The 12,497-nt window shown below is 39.7% G+C and overlaps 1 protein-coding gene across 2 annotated transcripts in view; it reads right to left on the bottom strand.

Moving 5' to 3' along the window:
* The window catches only part of myo10l1 (myosin X, like 1), a 48,922-nt gene that overhangs the window by 22,340 nt on the left and 14,085 nt on the right, over nucleotides 1-12,497 (bottom strand). For both annotated transcript variants that reach the window (XM_084915655.1, XM_084915656.1), the window contains exons 3-10: nucleotides 3,975-4,133; nucleotides 2,748-2,935; nucleotides 1,973-2,107; nucleotides 1,274-1,398; nucleotides 1,084-1,097; nucleotides 885-969; nucleotides 552-658; nucleotides 38-167 (exon numbers count right to left, since the gene is read on the bottom strand). In XM_084915655.1, the coding sequence (XP_084771781.1) occupies nucleotides 38-167; nucleotides 552-658; nucleotides 885-969; nucleotides 1,084-1,097; nucleotides 1,274-1,398; nucleotides 1,973-2,107; nucleotides 2,748-2,935; nucleotides 3,975-4,133 (943 nt within the window). The remainder of the gene's footprint in view (nucleotides 1-37; nucleotides 168-551; nucleotides 659-884; nucleotides 970-1,083; nucleotides 1,098-1,273; nucleotides 1,399-1,972; nucleotides 2,108-2,747; nucleotides 2,936-3,974; nucleotides 4,134-12,497) is intronic.

The raw sequence follows: 12,497 nt of genomic DNA, 5'->3' as shown, positions 1-12,497 counted from the left end.
TATCATCTAACTCATTTTCTATGAGCACTTCTCTGACCTTGCTTGGTGGTGATCTGAGCTCCTCCTGCAGTCATGAACTCAATGTTGCCAAGTTGTAAGACTCCCGACAGCAGCTTAAACATGTCTCTGATCTCCTCCTCCGTGAACTCCAAGACCTTCAGCGCCTCCTGTGCAAAGACGAGCACGGGGAAAGAGATTGTGAGCACTTTTTTCAGCTCAGAGCCAAAGGTTCATTGATAACATTCACATCCCAGAAAAAGGTTTGATCGATGGAGGGGAAAAGATCTTTATTTCTCTGAGGCTAACCTGCTCTGCTCTTAAGACAACAATATGTCAGTGTTCAACAAAAAAGATTAACAGTTTTATGGCTGTGAGGACATCAAACTTTACAATCTAAGGCCACCAATCCTGCCTCCTATCATCCTGTTAGCTTTGGAATCTCTCTGCTACTTTTGTAACTGGATAAAAAAAACAATAGATAACAATAGAGAACTGTTCTTACAGATCTCAGTACATCTACTTGAAGAACTGAAGACAAAATCAATACTGACCATAACACTGTTAAACAGCTCTTTGTCATTTAGACTCTTGTCCTTAAGACATCCTGATTGGCTGAGGTAGTGGTAAGATTCAGCGGGATCCTCCAGGAAGTAGAGGCCTGCAAGAGCAAATGTATAATGTGAGCAAACGATATGTATTTAGAGGTAAAAGTTAAAGATTAATAATGTTTGTCCATCAATATTTATTCTTCTCTATTATAACTGAAATCAAACTATTTTTACAATAACTTCTCACATGAAGCCAAAAGTGTAAAATTGATCATTGAAAAATAATAAAAATAATAAAAGCTCGCTGTCGATATTTACGCTCGCACAGCTTCTTACTTTTTTGCTCTTTACTAGCTCCTGCCAGCAGAGCGTAGAAGATGTGGTAGTTTCGCTCTCCGGGGTTTTGTCGTACCACGCGGTTCTACAGAAAAATCAGGGTAGCAAAGTTTCCATGAACATTTTATTGTGATTGACAATGTAAGACTGACACGTGACTCCTAATAAATTTGATATGAGGAGGTCGAGACATCCTTACCTTTTCAAGTAAATCTGACAGGAAGTGAGTCAAAGAAATTCATCATTCATATAATTCACCTTCTAAGAATCAGAAACATACATTTCTACCACAACTTTTTATGCGTGTATGCAAAAACAAGCACCAGTTCAATCATACACAGGTGTAAATGTCATGCAGTTAGATGTATTGTGCTTTAAAGCAAGGATACAATCTATGACACAGCCTCCTTGGATGTTGCCACTCTCAGAGAAGTGAAGTTGGATGAACTTCCCAAAGCGACTGGAGTTGTTGTTGTAAACAGTCTTAGCATTACCAAAAGCTTCCATGATGGGACTGAAAAGCGGGAAAAATTATTTTTACAGTATTTTTTTTAACCATATGTTTTCCAGAAAAAACTTCAACAAATTCAACATTTTAAGGAGAACATAATATCCATATGAGCTCAAACCGTGCTCACTTAGCACTCGCACATTACAGTTGCAATACTGACACTTGAATTTAAATGATATGAAATTTCAGTTACACAAAACATTATTCTTTGAGAACTTAACACCCTGTTAGAGATGTAAATAAAAGGCTTTAAAGTCTCAAGTAAAATGAGCTGGTAAAATCCCAAAGAAAAGGCAAAGGCCATAAGCAGGCCTTGAATGGCTGCCATCTTTACCATGTAAGCTGTTAATCTGATATATAAAATGTGTAAAACACACACTCCTAATCCCGTCCTTTTACTACTTACACAAGTAGTCATTACAGAAACTTAAAGTCTTCATCATATTTTCTGGCGTTAGTGATTATTCCTTCACCACAGCCTAGCAGGTAGCACGCTCCATGGAAAAGATGCTAACCCACTGACTTGTTTCTTGGCATTTCCTGAAGCCTGTCATGTTTACTTCACTGATTCGCATACCTGCTCTGTACGATGGCTTGCTCCACACGCGTGCTTTTCTCTGAGGGAGGAGTTCCGGCTGAGTTCTGGCTCATCACCGACAGAAACTGCAACAGCAGTTTGGTGCTTTCAGTCTTCCCTGCTCCTGATTCCCCACTGGAGTACACATACACACAAAGACACACATAGCCCAATTAAATCCTACACACAATGACCTTCACTGACATTCCCGTATCTTGAACCTCTCCGGTTATCTAATTGGTGTTGCAGGTCGATAGACCTCGGAAATATTCGGCCTATCGTAATCAGGCTGAGCACAAGTGAAAGCATGATGGGATGGTGGACACTAGAACCAGATCAGGCCACTTAATCATGCAAACCAATAACCCTACTTTAATTTGGAAGAGGAAATTGTATTTATTTTCAAAACAAAGGGAGACACAGTCATGATCACAATCTATTTGTTCTCTAGCTTGGTCTTGAATATTGCTCTGTCTCGCATTTCCAATCAACCACTGAAATCAATGTGTCTTGGATGCAAACCACTTCCATTTCCTTAAGCCTTTACCTTGATTTTTCATTAGGTCTAATAGCTGTCAGTGTTTCACTATCTATGAACAGGCTTCAACTACAAACAGGCATAGGAACAGCAGGATTTTCTGGCAATGAGCATACTAGAAATAGTAGACTAGAAATATCTCAAGATTTAGGAAACAAAGTCATGTTTTGATAGCTTAGTAGAGAAGGATAGAGGGATAGATGGGTAAAGAATTTCCTGAACGTCCTCCATCATTACCTGATGAGGATGCACTGGCTGTCGTGGCGTTTCCAGATGCAGCGGTAGCATTCATTGGCTACAGCAAAAATGTGTGGAGGGAGTTCCCCCAGATGGTGCTTGGAGTACAAGTCCACCCTCTCTAGGTCATACAGACCAGGGATCTGCTTGTATGGGTTGACAGCTGCCAGGATGCTGCCGATGTTAGTCTGAAAACAGCGAAGGAGAGACATTTCAGGTTCAGTGTCTGTATCATCTTTCCTTTCTTTTTATTATTTGATTATATTTGGTCCACGTTTATCCATTTTCTATATTCATATGACCTTGTTGGCACATTTAGTGGACTATCCACACATAAAATAGTGCTAAAGGACACAGATACACGTGAGTGCATGAGCGCGCAGTAATACAGAAAGCAGACTCACACATGAGAAATTCTTTTGATCAGCTTAAGGTAAATCCGTATATGGACAATATTTCATCATCTAGATTAGGCAGTCTAGATAATCTAGCTGTCTGGTAATCTTCCAGGTTTCCAGACTTTTGAAAATTTCTGTGCATCAGCATAAAAGTGATCAAAATGTAAAGACTGCAGTGCATACTGATCCCACAGTTTGGAGGAGAGGGCATTCGTGTGTAAGGATGCCTGGGTTAGTGATCAAAAATAAACTTTTATGTGTTTTATTTCCTATCTGCATTGTAAAACGCGCATGTATTCAAACCACAAGGCCATCAAATCAAGCGATGTTGCAGATTTTAAACTGCACTATCGCACCATAAAGTCATTCATATGGTTATTTTTTGCAATGAGAATGATATATGCTGTGAAATGGTGAGCAGGGATATGATGCTTCTACAGTTAGTGGGCTTAAATATCAACATATGAAACAAAGCAGATAAATTTGTTTCGTAAAGAAGAAAAAATAGAATAAATCCTGCCGATGGCGTGAGACGATTTAGGTTCCTCGTGCTGCAGAATCACTAAACTTCTTATGACCACCTGATTTAATAAAACATGAAAGTTTTAGACAGTTTCAATAAGAAGCCATTTTCAGTCCTCCTAAAGAGCTAAAGTTGGCCTGTCCTAACCACTTACAGACGGGGAGGCCTGATAAGTGGATTTGTGTCTCTTTCTAAAAGCCTCACTCGTGTAAGCAAAGGAGAAGGAGGTGTGTGATAATATAAACACACATAATGGCCCTGCACAGACATAGACATAGACACACATGGCTCGCTGAATGCACTCACATAGATGCAATCCTTCTGGTAGCGTTGGTAAAGGTTGTGCATGATAGCGGCTTCGTGCAGCTCCGCCAGTGCTGACATGTCCTCCACCCCATCGATGCTTGACTGGTGCATAGCGTACACTCGCTCCCTGGTGACCTCGGCCTGCTGCAAGTAAAACACCTGTATACAAGGAGACGTAAAGATCATCACCCAGTTTTTAACTTCATACTTTGGCATGAAATAATACAATAATATTCACAAGTGTTATGAAACAGCAATCTAACAGCAATGCAAAGCAGCATATGTGCTGATTGTGCAACACTGACAGTCACTTGGTGACAACAAATGTGGATAAATCGAGACTCGTGAGACCAGGTAACGTTTTTCCAATCTTCTGTTGTCCAGTTGTAGTGAATCTGTGTGAATTTCAGCCTCAGTTTCCCATTCTTAGTTGACAGGAGTGGCAACCAGTGTGGTCTTCTGCTGCTGAAGCCTCGACGTCTTACAGTTTGACATGTTATGAGTCCAGAGCTGCTTTTCTGCCTAGGTTATTTGTGCTATTCAGCTGTTATTACGGGAATTCCTTTTAGTAGTTTTTTTGTTGCTATTGCTGTTTTTATAAGTTTCTTAAGTCTAAAGGTTTCTAGGCCAGTTTAATTATATTTTACCTTTTTTTTGTTATTGTTGTTTTTGAGCTAACATAACCTGTCACTGGTGTAAAATAGGTTCATATTCACTGTAATGAAATTAGAGTAAATGTAGTCCCCAAAACTAGAAATATTCCTTTAAAGGCTTTTGTTTGTAATTTAAAAGGAAATATTCTAATAAATAACACAGACCAAAACTGACTAACTGGCTAATCAATGTTTCTGACACAAACAAATACATGAATACAGATTGTTACAGAGATGTATTACATTTATAAGCTGGAAGTGATGCCTTTACAGGATAATAAACACATATAGGGGTATAGAGGAAGCAAATGTGCTAAAAAAAAAAAAAAAAAAAAGACTCCATCATTCCAACGTCTCTCCATTTTTAGCATTAACAGGCTAATTGTGATGCAACATGATGAAAATCCACATGGTGAGAATACAGAGCCTCACGGCTCCCTTCAGACCCCCATCTCATCTATGTCATCCATTGCCATGGCAACTAGAGAATTAGGGGACAAAACGGGTGGAGAAGCCGGCTGTGGGAGGGGAGGAGAAAGAAGTGAGAGAGGAACACCGTGAGGACAGAAGCAGAGAAGATGAGAGAGGGCAATGGATCTGATCTGGAAGGACATGACAAGTGAATGCAGCTCAGTGTGTATTCAGGTCAGGCACGTGGATGCTGCTGCCACAATCCCCATCCGTCTTCCTCGCACACGGTGCACAGACGCACACAGGCTGTCATTCTACTTCAGCGTAAAGGTCGCTCATTCACTCCAGTGAAATCAGCCCGGCCAAGAATAGAAACCACGGCCTTTACGATACTGGGTCGTTAATATGTCATCTCAGTCTCACAGCCAGCCTCCACCCTGAGTGAGCTTGCTGCTGTAACAGATGTGGTGGAAGTCTGTTGAAAGCGGCAGAAGGGTGAGCTGTAGGCATTCCGACATCCTGTTCTTAAATAAATCTATTTCACTCCAGTGACGCTGCCTTGCACTGCACAGAGCTGTTGCGTGCCGACAACTCTCTCAGGGCAAAAGAAATCATCCCATGCCAACTGTTTGTTGCATGTGGCTGACAAAAGAAACCTGTGCGCAATATGCTGCCGTGTTTCCACTTTTCTCTCTCTGAAATGCCAAAACATCAGTTAAAGTATCGCAATGCTAATGAAGTCGGTAACATTTCTGCACTCACTGAGCTGTAAATGAAATGACCCAATTATACCTCACCCTCCATTATAGAAGGCATGACTCATGTATGATGACACGAGCAGCTAACAGCTCTGCATCTTTACTGTGACCCCATCCATTTAAAAGGCCCTGTGTTCTAAATTGGATCAATTTAATGTTACGTGCTGTAGAATGCTTTATGGATGGAAAAGACTGCCTGAGTGTTGACCCTCTTGCTGCATGAAGCTGATGAAGAGGATTGTGACCAGATAACGTAGTGTAACTTACTAATATTTTTATAATTTAAGAACTCAGCGTCATTTACTTTCTTGCTGAGAGTTACATGAGAAGATGGAAAACATCTATGATATATTTATCTGAATGTCTGAGTTATTAGTCTTCACTTCACTGCTTTGATTTTGGGACCCACTGCTCTAACTTCTTCCCTATTCACACTTTGCACTGCTGAAGAATCTCTAAAGCTTCATTTTATGCTACCTGCTCACGACCAAACAGACCAAAAGAGGTAGCAACCAGCTGCTAATCATAGTGGAGCATTTAGGAGCTAAAAAGCCAGACATTTAAAAGCTCATCGGAGACCAGGGATGAATATTGAACTTAAATCCACCCTGTGAATGAATGATGATGTTGATCCATATCTGACCGTATCTGTTTTCTCTTGGTTTAATTAATGCTACGTCCTGCTATTTTCAACCTTTGAAGCTGATCTATGTGTGAGTGTGTTAGTGTATGTGGTTGCGCTATTATCACTGCCTGATGTGTGAGTTAGACACACGCTTGTCTACGAAATGAGATGGACCATCGTGCTTGTTTGTCATGATGTGGACAGCTGTGCACATCCATATTGCAGATATTACAGGCAGACCTTTTTTAAAAATAGAAAGATGAAAATACTCTTGAAAGATCTCCACTCCATAAAGCTTTTCTTTCCACTTTTTTCCGTTACTTTCTCATCCTATTAAATCATGATCTCCCACTGTTTTTTTTCTGGAGTTCTCCATGTCTTCATGTCTTAAACATCACTTCTGTCTCTCTCATCTCTCTTTCTCTTTGTATGTCACCCGTCTTTTATCCCTCCCCCATCATTTCTCGTGTCTCTGTTCCTTCGATCTTGCCTCTCTTATCGTTCCACTCTTCATTAATTTACCTCCTTCTCTTCTATCTGCCCCACACGGCATTTTTCCTTTCCTTTTTCCTCTCCTCTGTATTGCTATTCTCGTCGTCAATACTGTTTTCCTTCAGCTTGTTTTTTATACTTCAAGTCTTTCCAGTATACTTTGCTATCTATCTGTGTCTGTGTATCCCTCACAGTGAATCACTTAATGCCTAAATGGCTCAATCTGAGACCCCTGTCTGTAATTGAAGGCACACCGAGAGCCTTTTCAATCAGAAAGTCAAGCACGCCTGTGCAATCCAGAGTAAATTACAGTGGAAGGGAAGATAAGACTTCACACACACACAACACTAAGAAAAAAAACACACCAGGTCAACAAAGGAGGAACACAAATGGATGCCTGCATGTTGTATTTACATAGCTATATTTACATAACTTATCTTCATGACTCTGACCAACAGGAATATCCAGCAGTAGTCTTGAAATGTATTAAAATAATCTTTGATTTTGCTCTTCTGGATTTTGAATATTTCTATAAATTCTAACAACTTCCTCACACACGTCTAACCTTCCTGTATAACAGGTTAGCGGGATAGCACTAAAAAACATAGACATGCATTCAAACTGTAACACCTGTGACATCACTCCTGCTCTTTTATTTATTTTTCAGCAGCTGCTGTGACATTATTTTAACATTTCATGGTGCGTCATTAAGATAGCTGACCTATTCTCTACACTGGCTGAGTTTTATCTGTAAATGTGCAGAATTTTACTGTAGTATAAACGTCAAACTGAAGTGAAGGAGTTTACTGATTGTACTGTTTACCCTAAGGACACTTATATCCATATAATATTGGAAAAAGAAGCTCTGCAATAGGAAAATCAGTGAGTTAAACTCATGCACCTAATCTCCTTTTAGGTTTTTTTTTTTATTTGAGCATACTCTCTTCCACAAACTGCAACTTGTATATAAATGGTAGCCTATTTTTTATATTTGTTCAGACTGGTTGTTTTATATCTATAATTAATTTGTATGGAGCTGAAAGACTAAACTGCCTACAGGGTTGAAAGAATATTCAAACGAGCCACAATCACGTCCTCATAACATACAAGAGAAAATGGCAAACAAATGGCAAACTACCATTAAAGGGGGGAGGGGATTGCTAAAATGTATATTTGAAGAATTTCTTAACACAATAACTAAACAAATTAATTCCTGGGATACGTTTCTGCAACATATAACTGGTTATGAAGCCAAAAAAAAAAAACAGCAGATAAAGCAGATATTCACAAGTAATTCAGGGAGATGAGATGCTTCAAATTTGGAAAGTGTGTCAGTAACTGAAGTAACCTGCAGCTGAAGTGAGAGAGGGGGAAAAGAATTTTGCAGATGTCTCTGTTTTCTTTCATTGCCCTCCAGTAGGTTTTAACACACATTCTCTGCATGGAGCCTATCTGCACATTAACCCACAAAGAAAAAAGGTACGAACACACTCAAACTGTGCTGTGATGCAGATGTACGCACGATAAATCTGACTACCCAGAGAGTCTAAAATGGGATAGTTCATATTCAATAATTCATCATCCAGAACAGGAGAAGAAGAACAGCGAGAGAAAATACAGAGATAGGCTGAAGTAGAAGTAGAGGATGGTTAACTAACTCTTATCTGTCTTCACTAAGACAGGAATGGGAGATCATACTCGGCGAGAAGGTGGTCAGAAAATCCCACCACAAAATTTGAAAAATTGTTTTAGTCCATCTCTGAGTACTCTCTGACTTCACAACACCTAACATTCAGGCCTACACTCTGCTGAACACGCCAGACTTAAAATTGTGATTCACAACGATAGTTATCTGATAAAACTACTTTCCTAAAGTGGCTGAGTAGTATTGTTTTTTGAAAACTTGCACCATTGCAAAGAAAGCCTATTGGGATGATCTCAGACTGAAAATATATTTATTTTATGTTAATGGAAAGTTAAATGACAAAACAGGTTAGTATGATTCACTTTTTCAGAACACTTCTTCCCTTTTATCATTTTCTTTGCCATGTAAAGACATTTTTAAGCTCACACACATATACATGCAGTGCTTAGAGTCTTTCTGTAAAGCTCTCTGATGTCTGAAGCTGCTTTGCATGATTGAGGAGGAGAGCCGGAGGAGACGAGGCTCTTCATCTGACTTCACATATTAGCTGCAACCACAGCGAGGAGATAAAGATGGAGAGACAGAGAGGAAGAGAGCTGTGAGCACAGTGACCTACATATTCTGTAGACCTCTATCGCCAGTGCAGATTTAGTATCACATAGTTCCGTACAGCACCTGCAGGTCTCCTCACTGACCTTGGATCTGAAGTGTCAGATCTAAATGAGTGCAGTTGGGATGAGGAGGTCTTTAGTGTAATCTGATCACTGAAATCAAAGTACACTGTGGGCAACGGCAGCCAGCAGTGCTTAGCAGTGCTCGTTTGCTAAAAACTATCAAGCCTGCAGAATATGAAGAAGGATTTTTAAAACATTTATCAGCATTCCTGACTACAGACAACATTGATTTGCTTGGGTATGAGTCAAGACAGTATTGGGTGTAATGCATTACATTATAATGACTGGTTTTGCTTTCACACTACTGTAAACATTTTGCATTTTTAAGGAACACGTTACTGGACTTAATTCAGTAACTGCATTACATTGTTACTTGCTTTACAAAGGTTCTTCAGTTATCTGCACAGCAGGTAGATAACAAGCTTTTTTCTTTCTGTGCTATAGTCAGCTTTATTGTAGGAAAGCAACTATATCAGGAACAGCCACATTATGCTGCTAGCAGAACTTCAGTTCTTTGCAAGCCCCTGCAAAGACAGCATGTTAACACAAAACTAACCAGGAACACTGATGAAGCTGAGTGAAAGCCGACCACAGCCCAGCAGCCAGAAGTTCAACAGGTAACAAAAGCAGAGATAATCAGTCAGGCTTGGAGCCTCCGTTTCTTCTTGTTCATGCTGCTTAAGTAGAATCACAGTGGAAGTCTCAATGTGCTGGTTTTCATCGTTGTTTTGTGATGTCGGTTTTGTGTTCATACGTAAAAACTAAAAGAAAGATCACATAAGTGAGATTTGTAACAAGGATTTGTGTTGGTGTATAGGACTGTAGGCTAAGGTTTAAGGTTAAATGTTTTTCAAGTTATTTTATGTAGTAATGAGAAAATAAGGTAATGAGAAATGTAACTTTCTCCTGCAAGTAATTAAATAATGTACTGCATTACTTTTTTAAGGAAAAATAGGATTTGAGTTTGAAGAGGAAACACTAAAAATGTGTGAAGTATGTGATTGTAATTTGTGAACCACCTTCACAAACTAGGGAAACTGCGGAGCAGTGGTGCTAACATTAGCATCAATATGCTAACATGGCTTCAATAATAATTTGCCATGATCGCCATCTGAACAGTTTTGCAACTGGCATCAAACATAAAACAGAGCCAACACGCATGGAGACGATTATTTTACTAGGTGACTATTATAAAATCCAAATAAACTTGATGAATAAATTTGCCCTGTCTTAAAACATTACTTTATTCCACAGAGCCAGAATTAGCACTGAACATGTGTTCTAATCAACTGGACTGACTAAAACTGGACTAAAAAGCCTCTTTTAAAATTTTGCTCTCACACTACCCTATAGGAGGTCTCCGCCCTGCATTAATAAAGAACACTGCAGTGCCTGGAAAGGTGTGAATAGACGAAATGCAAGTGAGTAAGACAGATACTTTAGTAAAATGTGTGTGTGTTCATCCATATTTTTGTGTGAAATTATGTTAATCTCATTATGTTATACAGAGCAAGTGTGTAACTACGGGGATCCTCAGAGGGTTAGAAATGTGAAACTGAGTAGAGGAAGTGGGTCAGGAGATCACAACTACACTAGCTTTCTTCCGTGGCGAATCGGCCCAAACATTTCTGAACTTTTCATTAGGCACATTTGACCGAGCACGAGGGAGGAGTTGTTGTGCGTAGTAGTGCATGTGTGCGTGTGTGTTTCTAAGTATGCAATTGTTGTGTGTGTGTGTGGACAAGGAGTGCTGCATCCCTGCAGCATGTTCTGTGCTCGCGTGAGCTCTCGCTGCAGCTTTCACACTAGCTACTGAAATCCAGGTCACACGGCACACACAGTCCATAAATCATCGCAAACGTAACCTGAGTGTGCGTGCATGTGTGTGTGTGTGCTATATAAGTGTATGGTAAAGGTGCCCGGTGGAGGCAGAAAATGTAGCATAAAGAATATGTAGGTAGGAGCCCTTTAATCATATCAAACACAAACTAACAGGATATTCAGAATGCCAATGGGAGCTCTTTGAAATCAATTGCAACTAGTTAAAGCACTCTAATACTGATAATACTATCTATTTGCTGTATGTTTTATCTACCCATTTTTTTTAATTACCCAGTTTACCCAAAGGTTCATTAATTTTTTGCCTTATGTGGCCAAACATTATCAGGTTCTCTACCAAGAAAACTATTCAGACTTAAAGGAAAAGGTGGATGTTTTTATCAGTCCATTTGGATTGGCTTAGCTTTAACCCTGAGTCATGGTCATGAGTTTGTCATGAGGTGAGAGATGGGATGATACTGCAAATTCAAGAAACTCAAATGAGTTTTCAGGAATAGTTCTCCAGTCTTCTTGAAGGACTATTCAAAGCCCTTTTAATGTTAGCTAAATGTTAAAATGACTGATTCTTATACTTCCGGTGTACTCAACACATTCACCCAATCACACCAGCACTGTCTTCTAAGTTTCTTAGTGCTTCCTAACAATTCCTAATTCATACACATTCATACTCCAATAAACGCATCAGAAAGCAATTTGGGGTTAGTATCTTGCCCAAGGATACTTGGCATGCAGACTGGAGGAGCCAGAGATCGAACCACAACCTTGCAATGAGTAGATGACGTGCTCTACTGCCTGAGCTACAGCCATCCCGCCTTTCATTCTGTTTTCTTTCAAGATGATCCTAGACTCCTTCAATAATTTTGAGGCAAAGGTTCAGGGGAGGCCAAACCATGACTAATATTGCTTCAAGATACGAGCTATGCCAAGTTTTTTGCCCCTTTTGGAACCACATTGTTGGAGTTAAAACACTATTTTATGTGTTTTAAACTGTGTTGTCTTTGGTCTACATAGATTCAACTAAACAAATAAGAACAAATGATTTGTTTTGTGACAGGCTGCTAATAACAAAGTGCTCAAATATACCGTTTAAAACTGGAGAACTATTGCTCTGGACCACTCTACAAATTTATAACAGTCTGGCTCTTTGAAATTGGAATAAATGGTTATTTGGACCAATAATAGTGCTTTACCGATCCAGATTCACTCACATAAACATTGATACAGCACCTTAAATGTCTCAAATTCACGCTGTCGCCAATTTAGAATCACCTGACCTGCATGTCTGTAGACTGTGGGAGGAAGCTCACACAGCCACAGGAAGAATGTGTAAACTCTTCGAGCTGTGGTGAAAGTGATATCTCCTGCTGCCGGTGTTTCTAATCCCCACAGTTACATGAGGAGTCGGTTTATTGAGATGAACAGCTAA

This window comes from Perissodus microlepis, chromosome 19 (genome assembly GCF_051167445.1).
Source record: "Perissodus microlepis isolate ML-2025 ecotype Zambia chromosome 19, ASM5116744v1, whole genome shotgun sequence".
NCBI lineage: Eukaryota > Metazoa > Chordata > Actinopteri > Cichliformes > Cichlidae > Perissodus > Perissodus microlepis.
The sequence above is the reverse complement of the archived record's forward strand: the minus strand, read 5'-3'. Positions and strand labels throughout refer to the sequence as shown.